Source organism: Peromyscus maniculatus, chromosome 8 (assembly GCF_049852395.1).
Source record: "Peromyscus maniculatus bairdii isolate BWxNUB_F1_BW_parent chromosome 8, HU_Pman_BW_mat_3.1, whole genome shotgun sequence".
Classification (NCBI taxonomy): Eukaryota; Metazoa; Chordata; class Mammalia; order Rodentia; family Cricetidae; genus Peromyscus; species Peromyscus maniculatus.
In genome coordinates, this window is record NC_134859.1 from 27293442 (window position 1) to 27305991 (window position 12550).

At 43.3% G+C, this 12550-nt stretch overlaps 1 protein-coding gene across 3 annotated transcripts in view; it reads left to right on the forward strand.

The window, feature by feature from the left end:
* Positions 1 to 12550, forward strand: part of Atp10b (ATPase phospholipid transporting 10B (putative)) — a 303657-nt gene that overhangs the window by 260244 nt on the left and 30863 nt on the right. For all 3 annotated transcript variants that reach the window (XM_076578189.1, XM_006971615.4, XM_042283849.2), the window contains 4 exons: positions 1593 to 1702; positions 3761 to 3887; positions 7287 to 7471; positions 11490 to 11811. In XM_076578189.1, coding sequence (XP_076434304.1) covers positions 1593 to 1702; positions 3761 to 3887; positions 7287 to 7471; positions 11490 to 11811 — 744 coding nt within the window. The remainder of the gene's footprint in view (positions 1 to 1592; positions 1703 to 3760; positions 3888 to 7286; positions 7472 to 11489; positions 11812 to 12550) is intronic.

The window sequence follows — 12550 nt, forward strand, 5'->3', positions numbered from 1 at the left end:
AGGGTTATGATTCTCCCAGGATAGTAGATCCTAGCCAAGCTTCAGAATTGCCCAGGCAGCCCAGAGCCTCCTGCATTATCAGCTGTGGATCACAGCCAAGAGGTTCATGGGGACTGATTAGTGTTTAGAATGAGAAGGGAGCTAATTAGTTCGCTTCATCCCTAGACTCTGGCAGACAAGTGAATTCAGTGCTTCTGAGTCGAGGAAGCCATAGTTCTCTGTCTCTGGGCAACAGAGTCACGTTACCCTGGAGACGTTTGTTTACTCCTCCTGTACTTGATTGCAAAAACGGGTTGGAGATCCTGCCAATAAAAAGCACAGTCAGTGTTACTGTGTTAAAAAAGAGGCAGAGCTTTGAAAGGGAGGGGAGAAATAACATCAAGTTTAGTGAACTTGTAGAAGGGGAACCCAAGGGTTCACAAGTGGTGAGCTTCAAAAAGGATTGTTTCTGAAGATAAAATATTGTATATGGTGCTCAACTAGGTATTGCTTGCATGCATGCATGAAGACCATGCTTAGGTACTTAGAACAATGAGGAAATAATATTTGAAAGGATGTTTATAGTGTATGAAATAGACTGACTGGACTTCCTTATACTTAGTGAGATCACTGTTAGGAATTATATTTTTACCTTTGTACTGTACAAAGGAATGGGTGAGGTATTCAAATTCTATTCACTACTGAGGGTCTCTCTACAACCTCTGTCCAGCACTGGTAAGGGATTTCTGAAGTTTGCATTGCTCAGATTTACAGCCTGCTATGATAGATGAGTGATGCCTGTCACAGCTTAGATAAAGGAAGTGACATTATCATCAGTCCTGCCCCTCCCCAGCCAGCCCAGCCCCAAAATATTCTTACTGTCTAATAGAGAAAAAACAAATGACTTCAGAAAAAAAAATATGCTACACAGAACTTTAACACAGGGATTTTGAACAAGGCAGTGAGGTATTTTTCACACTATAGTTACAGGAAATGCAAAAGCTATTTTTTTTTTTCTAACACCATCCCTCATATTGAGAGAAAGCCTAAGTCAGCAAACTGCATATGCTGAAGAACTCCGCTAATGAGATCCAGGTTTGCAGCTGTCTTGAGACCGAGCTTGACAAGAACTAAAGTAGATGACAGAGAGGATGATGGATTGTCTAAGTTTCAGAGAACAGTTTGCAAAGTTGGTTGGCTCTGCGGGCGCGACTGGCAACTAAAAACATACCTCGGGTAACAAGGAAGACTGAAACTCCTAGCCCCTGCCATCCACCTGAGGATACCTTTGTATTAACTTCCAAGGAGGTTCTCTTGTAGGTAGATGGATTGGAGCAATTTCTTAGATTACCTCCTTGCTTTAAGTAGCACTTTTTCCAGCCAGGCTTTTGAAGAAAACCTATAAGGAGCAGACCACATGGGGACTCTTAAAATTATCATTTTCCAGGGCAGCCTTTTATCACAAGACCTCTTCCACGTTCCTAGGGAGGGCTGGGAAAGGGGACTCCTCCTTTAAAGCTGCTGTGGTTACCTAGGAAGATTCTGGAGAGCTGAGGGCAAAGCTCCCTGAGTATTTGCCCATGGCTTCATGAGAAATAACAATTATTTGACAGTGAGTGATATTGATGTGGAAAAAAAGCTGAAAAGAATCCATGCCCGGACCCAAAAACATCTGGACTTATATGCAAGAGATGGCCTTCGAACCCTGTGCATTGCTAAGAAGGTAAGAATAAACCCCTGCAGGCATGCTCCGTGTGTGTCTGTGTCTATGTGTGTGTGTGTGTGTGTGTGTGTGTGTGTGTGTGTGTGTGTGTGAGAGAGAGAGAGAGAGAGAGAGAGAGAGAGAGAGAGAGAGAGAGAGAGAGAGAGAGAGAGAGAGAGATCTAGCTTTCTGGTTTCCCTTGAGAATCTGAATCTTCACTGAATGGCACCGATCACTATACCTATGTAGCAGCTGATGCCTGTGATGAGGGCCATGGTGACGTATTCAGCTGTGTTCTGCTCTTGCCTACAATCCCCATCACCAGCTGTTGCTTTACCCTTGGCCCAGATGTGGCCATACAGATCACCCACCTCTTGCTCTCAGATACTTAACTTTGCAGGCCCTGCAAAACAGGGGCTTTGAATGACAGAGCAAGGTCATCTGATGAGGTATGTAATGTCTAATAGGAATGCCATGATGCTCATTTTTTTAAGGTGGCTATAAGTAGTTTCTCCTCTGAGTCTCCCAGGGCTGCTCGTATGCTTCATGATGTTTAGTACAGCATCGAGATTAAACATACTCACTTTAAAGCCAGGCCTGTCCGGGCACCTATCTCATCACCGGCTGACGTGTCTTTAGGACAGCAACCACAGCTTACAATGTTCTCTAGGGCCTATAATTATACCCTTACCGCTGTCTGCGTTCCATAAGTCTGTGTCTATTTTGTCTCCTGTTATGGACTGTACATTTCTCAAATGTAAAAGAGCCACCTGTGGTCAGGCTTGGGGGTGCACACCTTTAATCCTAGCACTCAGGAGGCAAAGGCAGGTAGATCTCTGTGAATTCCAAGCCAGCCAAAGGTACATCATGAGATCCTGTCTCAGAACAAACAAAGCCTATGTCCCTTGATTTTTCCCTATAGTGCCACTCAGAGGGACTCAATGAATATTTAGTGCTTGTATAAAATAATTACTCAATCATAAAAGAGAATGCAGCTGGGCGGTGGTGGCACACGCCTTTAATCTCAGCACTCGGGAAGCAGAGGCAGACGGATCGCTGTGAGTTCAAGGCCAGCCTGGTCTACAGAGCGAGATCCAGGTGCAGGCCCAAAGCTACACAGAGAAACCCTGTCTTGAAAAACCAAAAAAAAATAAAAGAGAATGCAAACATATAAACACGGTGGCCCCAAAGTGCTGTGGGACTCCAAAGGAGAAAGACATAGCACCTCTGTATGTTTGACAACCTGCCTGGTCGAGTGTTCTACAGGCTGTGGAAAATAGGGCTACTGTTTTCCTCTCCAGCCTCATGTCTGGCCCTTCCCTTTACTTTTCATCTCCATTGGCTGATGCATTATTGGATCCCGAATGGGGTCAAGTTCATGGCTGTTTCACAGCCTTTGCACTTGTTCCTCCTCATGACTCCTAGAATTGGGCCCTTTTAAAATATTTTAAGTTCCTGAGAATTTCATACAATGTATTTTGATCATATTCACACACCCCCAACTTCTCACCTTAACTTCTCCAGGAACTGTCCTACCTCCTTACCCCCTCAATGCTATGTCCTCTTTTGTTATATAATAACCCATCAACTCCAATTTATGGTGTCCATATTCTGGGCATAAGGCTATCTACTGATGTATGGACTCATTGAGTCTCAGTTTGCATGTTACCTGACAAGAAGATCTTACTATTCAACAAAAAGCCACAACCCCAACAGACTCTATAGTTTAGCCTTTTTATTATCTACATAGTACTCCTTGAAATGATGTATTCATTTACATCGCTTACCTGACTAAAATGTCTCACCTGCCACCAGCATATAATCTGTGGCATCCTGAGACCTTTTTTGTTATTCATCTCCAGAGCCCTGAGCACAGTAGGGACTCAGCAGATGTTTGGTGGTCGTGAAACATACGAATTAAGCTGTAATCAATTTATGCATTCAAAACTTCACTATGGAGAATTCTGCACCCAATGAAGTCCAAGCAGACATATAGGAAGCCCAGCACATGAGGAAGAAGAGGGGACTCCATTTGCTTATCCACTCAAGGTTACTAATAATCCTCTTCTTGTTTTATAGGTTGTAAATGAAGAGGACTTCCAGAGGTGGGCCAGTTTCCGGCGTGAAGCTGAGGCATCCCTTGACAACAGAGAAGAGCTTCTGATGGAGACAGCCCAGCACCTGGAGAATCATCTCACCTTACTCGGTAGCTGCAAATAAGGCATCACCACATTAAAAAGACAGAAAGGGGAATGCTACACATTAGGAAACCAGCTCTTAGCCAGGATTCTGGTGCCACTACAATTTTGTCTCAATTAGGAGCCTTCCCTGGGTGTTTCCAGATATTTGGCATAATTGGGCCATGCCAGCAACCAGCCCGGCTTCCTGGGGATGTTCTGAGAGCATTCCCAGACTCCCTGATGGAAGAAACCTATGAATTTGGCTTCTTCCTCAACCACAAACTCCTTTGCCCATTCAAATGTTTGTTGTCTGCCTACTATGTGCCCCAAGTAGCATGCTAGACTTTGCAGCTACACCGAGAAATGCAAACCACAGCCTCTACCTTCCCACTTCTAAATCGCTCAGAGTCTAGCCATCTAGATGGGATGGTTAGACAAGTCATTTCATCACTCAGCAAGTGGTAAGATCTGAGCCAAAAGACGTAGAGGTGGGAGACAAATGCAAAATAGGAGGTTTCAACCTCATACTGGGACCAAAGAGGCTCTTGGAAGGCCACTAATTGAAAACAAAATGATAAGCTGTTCAGAAAATGGGGAGAGGGAGCGTTCATGACCGAACAAAGGGACTAAATGAAAGGCGGGAAGTGAGGTCTGAGGAGAGGTGGAAATGCAGAGATCTGCTTTAGCTGGACCACAGAGGAGAATTGACAGGAGGTGAAGAGGCCAGCAGAACCCAATTTATGATGTGCCATGTAAATCATATGCTAAACATTTACAGGGTACTTTAGTAAAACCACCAGGACCACTGCTATAGAAAGGGTAGACTGAGAAGCCAGGGGCAAGATGAGAAGTACTGAGGCTGCTTAAGAGACGGGGTGGATGTCTGTTGGAAGAAGAGCATTGCAAGCTGAAAAGTGAAAGCTTTGCTTAGGAAGATGAATCTCCTCCTGCCCGGGGAAAGATGCCCATGACTTTAATCACTCTGAGGCCATCAGGCTGGAAGAGCAGCATCAGGAAGGAGTTTGGGTATAGGGGCTCTTTCCCAGCCCCCTTCTAGAAAGACACACATGAAGCCAGGCGGTGGTGGCACACACCTTTAATCCCAGCACTTGGGAGGCAGAGGCAGGTGGATCTCTGTGAGATCAAGGCCAGCCTGGGCTACCAAATGAGTTCCAGGAAAGGCGCAAAGCTACATAGAAAAACCTTGTCTCAAAAAAAAAAAAAAAAAAAGACACACATGAAGGAATCAGGGGTGTGCACTGGCCATTGAGCCGAAAGCCATCTTTCATTGCTATAAGATGCTGAGGGCTTCACACCTAAAGGGTAGCAGCAAGCTTAGTTGACGAGCCTTCAAACAGAAGAAATTATTTCTCTCTAGCACCTTCAGCTCCTTGTCCTTTGCCTGGGCTGCAGAGGCCTGTGCATGTTGCCTCATGAGCCCTGACACCTCTATAGCTGGACACAGGAATTGTTTTCACAAGAACCAGAAGGTAGCTAGTCTGGAATATTCTACCTGCCATATAAGGCCGCAGGCAGTCACCCCCATCTGGGGTTCCCACCACTCTTTCACATCCTGGACATGTCTTTAGCTTCAGGGTAGCAACAAGTCTCAGCTGCAGGAGATGTCCAGCAGCTGGCTCTGGTGAGGAGCTCACTTGTTGGAGCCAGTCATCTTCCCTGTCTGGGAGAGGCATCCACAGTCTTCCTGTTTCACTTTCCCTTTCACACAGATTAATGTGTTTCCTCCCCCCTCCTTTACACAGCCTTGCTGTACTATAAATCGACTTCCGAAGTTCACCTTGCAGGCTGAACCTCACAGAGAAAGATGATATTTAAGCCGTCACTATCCATAGAGTTGTTTACCTGTGTATTTGTACCCAAAATACAAAACAGGCACATTTGAAGAGAGACGGGTCCCTTTTGTCACCCCAAGGTGGCTGGGAAATGTGACTTGATGGCAGATTTCCTGTGACCACCAAAAATATTGTATGGCCTTCACACTAAATCTCAAAATATGAGTTGATTTTTCAATAGGCAGCCAATGTCACTGCTTTGCCAACGTTTTAACCACTCCTGATTGTTGAAAGAAACAAAGCCTTTGCTTTGACTCTGAGTGAAATGGTTAGCCACTAGTCTATAGCCTGAAATGAATCTCGTTTTAAGTGTAGGCTGAGTTTTTGCTTAAGCACTTAGCAACTATTTAATATCTGGGGATGGATTCCTCGGGGTTGAGGCAAAGCTTGAGATCATCCACAAATGACGGCATCTGTGTGTCTAATTCTCTCCGAGAAGAGTAGCAAAAAATTGAAGCCCTATTAAATCTGCCGTCATCAGCTGCAGAATGAAGGTTCCTATTTCATCTCTTCCACACCCATTGCCCTGTGTCACTACAGGCCACCACCAGGTCTCCTCTGCACTCCTGCTCAGCCCCTAAGAACCTCTCATCCAGCTTCTTCCATCTCCCATCCACTCTCTAGAATGATCTGAAAATATAAACCTGATCCGGTCCCCCTCAGCTCACACCCTTTAATGGCTTTCTTTGCTGCAAGATAAATTGCCTATCTATCAAGGCTCTGATATGGCCCGGAAGCCCTTCTCCCTCCCTCTCACATTCTCTTCTGTCTCCTGTCTAGCTGTCTAAACTCTAGACTGTCAAACATGCAGATCCCATTACCTTCACCTCTGTGACTGATCTTCCAGGTCTGAACCAACATGGTCTTTCACCAGGAAATTGTCCTTGACTTTCAAGGTGAAGCTCAGCATCCACTCACATAGCACTCTGACCTTGCCACATAGCTCAGCTACAAACCTTCATCCAATGACTTGAGTTCTGGGCAGGTACCAATTGTCCTAGTTAGTGTTGCTATTGCTGTGGTAATACCATGACCAAAAGCAAATTGGGAAAGAATAGGTTTATCTGGCTTATGTTTCTACTTTACTGTTCAACACTGAAGGAAGTCAGGACAGGAACTCAAACAGGGCAGGACCCTGGAGGCAGAAGCTGATGCAAAGACCATGGAGGGGTGCTGTTTAATAGCTTGTTTTCCATGGCTTGCTCTGCCTGCTTTCATATAGAATCCAGGACCATTTGCCCGGAGGCAGCCCCACCCATAATGAGCTGGGCTGGACCCTCCTACATCAATCACTAATTAATAAAATGCTGTACAGGCCTACCTACAGCCAATCTTATGGAAGCGTTTTCTCAACTGGAGTTCCCTTCTCTCAAATGACTTTAGATTATGTCAAGTTGACATAAAATTAGCCATCACAGGAATAATCTTTATCTAGTTCATGGCTGTATCCTAGGGGCACAGACTAATACACAGAAGATATTTGATAAACACTGCTTGGCTGTGTAGTACTTTGAGAAAGTAAGCAGTCACGCATTTGCTATAACTGAGCTCCCACATCTTTGGACTTTCCAGGAGCCACAGGAATTGAGGATCGACTCCAAGAAGGAGTTCCAGATACCATCGCTGCACTTCGGGAGGCTGGAATCCAGCTTTGGGTTTTGACAGGAGATAAACAGGAGACAGCAGTCAATATTGCTTATTCTTGCAAACTGCTAGATCAGACGGACACCGTGTACTCCATTAACACAGAGAATCAGGTGAGGCCAAAGAGATAGGTGGGACAAGTAGATTGAAGCCAGTTTAGAGAAGGATTGAATGTTATATATGCAGCAGCCCCTCAGCCAACTCTTAGGATCTTGGACCTCAGAGGATCCAAGGAAGGGTCTAGAAGACATTCAGCCCAGTATTCAGTAACCTCTCCACATACTTAACTGTTCATTTGGGTGCTGCTGCTTATCTCCCTACTTTACAGGTAAGGACATTGAAAGCCCCCAAGGCTCAGTCTCTAGCCCAACAGCTTCCCCTGCTACTCTATGAAAACAACCAAGTCTAGAATTCTGCTCTCTTGCCAGGCTAGAGCGAGTCACATACGCTGCACTGTTTATTCAATTGTCAGTGTCTTGACAGTTAAGATTAGCCCACCTATTGAAAAGTCCCACATAAACTGAAATTACTCAGAGTTTAAATTTTCAACACCTATTGAAAACTCCCACGTAAACTGAAATTACTCAGAGTTAAATTTTCAACACCAATTTGTATGTCGTGGAGCAGGACCCTAAGGAAATAATGCCTTCAGCTGGTATGTTTTGATGGGATGGGAGATGAGGAGAAAGGAATAAAGTCCTAAAACAGTCATTTCCACCTGAGTGTGTTGTAGTTCACAAAGAGTGAGGACCGGGAGAGCGCTGTGTGAAATCTAACCAAGTGTCTTCCTCCCTGTCATACAAGTTTGTATTAGGAGGGTGGCTCCTCTTTTCCTGGTGCAAGTGTCAAAAGAGAAGTGAGGAGTGTAGAAAATGAGTGCTGAGATGTATCCCATCAGAGGGGCAGGGATGTGAGTCATGGAGACAAGGAGAGCACTGTACCCAAGGGATGGTGAGGAGCGGAACCTGGCAACCTAGTATAGCCCTAGGAAAGGCTGAGTGAGAGGCCGCCAGAGAAGGAGAGAGATTCAGGCCTCTCACTGGCTGGTTTAGACCCCAGAACAGAAGGTGGGAAAGATTTATAATTGATTGTTATACCATGAAGAAAGATGCATTATTTCAAAATGTATATATTCACACCTGTCTACATCCCAGGACCCACTAATCCTATAAAATTAGTCTTCCTCAGCCTTTTCCCTGGGAGTAAGTAGTAGATACAAAAATATGTTAAAACTAGAAAGTGGGAATATACACTCTAAATCTCCGATTTATTTAAACCCTAGTTTAATGTAATTACCTATTCAGTAAATATTTTCACAAAGGGTTTTAGTTTGCCTAACTATAAACACATTTAAGTCTAGTATCTCTTTTGTGTGTGTGTGTGTATATATATATATATATATATATATATATATATATATATATATATATATGCAATAAACAAGTTTTATGGGGCCTGCCTAGATCTCTAGGTTCTCTTATATATAATAAGGGACTAAGTATTCAATGACTAAAAATGCATTTCAAAAAACTAATAATAACAATCATTGTTACTGTTATTATTGACAACCCCTTTAGAGCGTCATATGCTCCAAACAACATACTTCCTATCTTTCTTCCTCTCAGCTGTAAAGCATGGATTTAAAATACTTATTTTACAGATTGCTGGAAGGAGTAAATAAGATCAGAGTAAAGTACTTACTTTGTCCCTACATTAGTTAGCTGTTGTTCTATAACAAGTTGTCCCCAGAGTTTAGCGGCCACAGCACACCTTTATGATGCCAAGGTCTGAGTTAGAAACCTGGGGGTTTCTGAGCTGGGGCCTGTGGATGAAGGTCTCAGTGAAGTTGCAGACCACCTTTCCAGGGCTCTGAGGCCCGATGAAGCTTCCACTGTGAAGGGTTCACAGGTAGGAAGGCACTCAGCTTTCAAGCTGACCCCCACAGCTGTTACTAGACCTCAGCTCAAAGTCCTCTGGGCTTTGCCACAGGCCATTCCACAGCCATGCAGCTGGTTCCTCCCAAGGCAAGCCAACTGGAGAGAGTGAGAAAGAGTTCTGCAGTAGAAAGCCAACTTGCATAACCTGCTTAAGGAAGTTACACCCCAATGTTTGGTGGTGGTGGTTGTTGTTCAGTGAAAATTCTCTTCACTGAAGGGAGTCATCAGGTCTAGATCACTGTGACTGGAGGGAATTACTCCAAGCACTGGTTACTGCATTTTCCCGACAAAATGTTAAGCATTCAGGGACTAGAACTATTGTGATTAAAACTTGGAAATAAGTAGATTCAGGTTTACCTGTGAAATTTATATCTCTGGTGACCGTGGGCCAGTACTGGAGGAATTTATATAACCAAGACCAACATCTAGCAATAATCACCTCGTTATCTTTTTTAGACAAATGCTCTGGTAAAACCATAGACCCAAAACCAGTTCCTGTGGCTCCTCCAGGCTTTGTGCACATCCTACTGTGTACAAGTAATTTAGCATCTTCTAGAGGAGAACTCAGGAAAATGAGCTAGCTGCCTCTGCTCCAGGAATCACTCCATTGATGGCTAGACAGAAGTCACTATAGATGGAGTTTCTCTAAATCTGTCACTTCAGGAGCACCTTTGCAAAATCTACCCAAATCCATCTATTACTTTACCTATTTCTCTTAATGATTTCATTGAAATTAACTCATGTGAATAATATTTACTTAGAATAGATTTTTAGCATTTTGACTAATAAAGAAGTACCATCCTTTGCCGTGGATTAAAGAACCTGATAGGGCTCAGGGGATGGCTGAAAGAATAAAGTACTTGTGGCATAAGCATGGGATCAGAGTTCAGATCCCTAGCACCCATATGCTAAGTGGGCATGGTGCCTGCCTGTAATCCCAGCACATAGAAGGCTGAGACAGGGAATGCTCAGGGCAAGCTGGCTAGATAGACTAGCCAAATTGACAAATTCTAGCTTTAGCAGGAAACCCTAACTCTGTAAAGTGGAACATGATCAAGGCAGCATCCAACATCCACCTCTGGCCTCCAGAGGCACCTACACATTCACCAACACATATGTAAACTTCCATGCACAAATGCATGCATGCCACACTTGCACATGGAAAAATACAGTTCATACGAGTACTGCATGTTATTAAAATTACTTATGCTATTAACTCTGTTTTCTCAAGCTTTATTAAAAAGTGATGTTTATAAGAGTTGAAGATATATCAGAAGAATAATTAATAGCAAGATATGATTTTATCACTGATAAAATTCAAACTGGTAGAAAAGGATTGCTAATTAAAAACAACTTCCTCTCTGCATTTCAAAGTAAGCATCATTTGAAAAATCATAAAACTAGCATGATAGCAGTACAGCTTTAATCACAGTACTTGAAAAGGGAAGCAGTAGGATCACAGGACTTGTAAAAGGAAGCAGTAGGATCACAAGTTCAAGGCCAACCTGGGCTGTATGAAAAGACCATCTCAAAGAAACAGAAATAACAGAGAATATTCTTTGAACCAGTAAGAACTTCACATCCATGGTCAGTTCAGACCAACATGAAAAAACCTTCATAGCACAGTTCTTAAAACCTCTGTGGAGCAGACCAATAGATAAACACAGGGCAGTGGTTTGCTTTTGAAGTTAGGAAGCCACGTTTGAAGAAGTCAAGATCGTGCCTCACTACTAGGTTAAGTTGACATTGAGTAAGTTACTAAGTTACTCATCATTTCAATCTCCTCATCTCTAAATCTTGACCAGGAATCTCTACAAAAACATCAAAAGGGGCAACAGGGAGCAGGGGGAGTCTAGAAGAGACTGAAACCAGTTTATATAACAGCATGAAATATTATCAGTGTCTACCAGTATATTAGTGTTGGTTTTTATTGTATACCCACCTCAACTCAGTTGCCTTCTTGCTGTGCAAGTTTTATTTTAATCCTAATCACCTTCTCCTATTCTGGTCATTAATTTGTTTCAAAATTAGTATAGTTTAATGCTGCTTCAAATGCTGCAGAGAAATGTACAGTGAACTTAGAGAAAAATTCCTAAACAACCTATACGGTAAGAGTTTTATAATTATCTTACAAAAATAAAGGTAAAGCTTTAACATACAAGGTTGCTCACTAATACTGTATGACTCTCTACAGGAAACCTGTGAGTCCATCCTCAACTGTGCATTGGAGGATGTAAAGAGTTTTCATGAACCACAACAGCCAGCCCGAAAACTCTGTGGGTGCCACATGCCATCTAACATGCCAACTGTTAACTCAAGAGCTCTGGCTCCTGAAGTTGGACTGGTCATTGATGGGAAGACACTGAATGCAATTTTCCAGGGAAATCTGGAAAATAAGTTCCTGGAGTTGACCCAGTACTGTCGGTCTGTCCTGTGTTGCCGCTCCACCCCACTCCAGAAGAGTATGATTGTCAAGCTGGTGCGAGACAAGTTGAGCGTCATGACTCTTTCCATAGGTATCCATCATGCTGGGATGTGGGTGGCATCTTGGCAGGGATGATGATCTGGGTCATCAAGGAAAGCTGACATGCTTAGGCTGAGGGTCATTGCCTTTGATAAAAATCACAGTCAAGACGTGGCTATTAGGTGACAAAATGGGGGTCACTAGATTAGAGCAATGATCAAGCTCTTAGAACTGGCCAGTTAACTAAATAAAAATCCAATCTTACAGGGAGGTCATTGCTAACAAGGGCTAGGGACTTAAAACATGAATGTAGGTTGTTTTTTTTTTTTAATATTTTTACCAGAAACCAAGATAGCACCACTAGGAGATACCATCCAGTGCCCTTTCAGAATTAGTTTACCCATGGTAATATCTATGGTAGCTATGAATTTGTTATTCTTCTGAGGATAGGGGACTGGTAGAGAGATTTCAAAACATTAGGTGAGCTCACTTTTAATTTCGTATACTAGTCTCTAAATCCAAGGCCAGCACCAACCATATTCTTAATCCATTCTGGTTGACTGATGATAAATTGCTCAGAGGGGCTTGAACAAATCAGGTCAAAGCACAGAAATAAATACTTCTCACTGAGTACCTCCCAGGCATAACAAGCCTGGTTTACAAGAATCTTCACAATCTGGCCTCCACTAACTGTCTGACAGTGTCTCATCATGACCACCTTTTATTCCTCATCACTGGGTTCTTCATGTTCCCTTCAAATAAGTTATGTGCCGTGGTCCTCGCCTCCTACT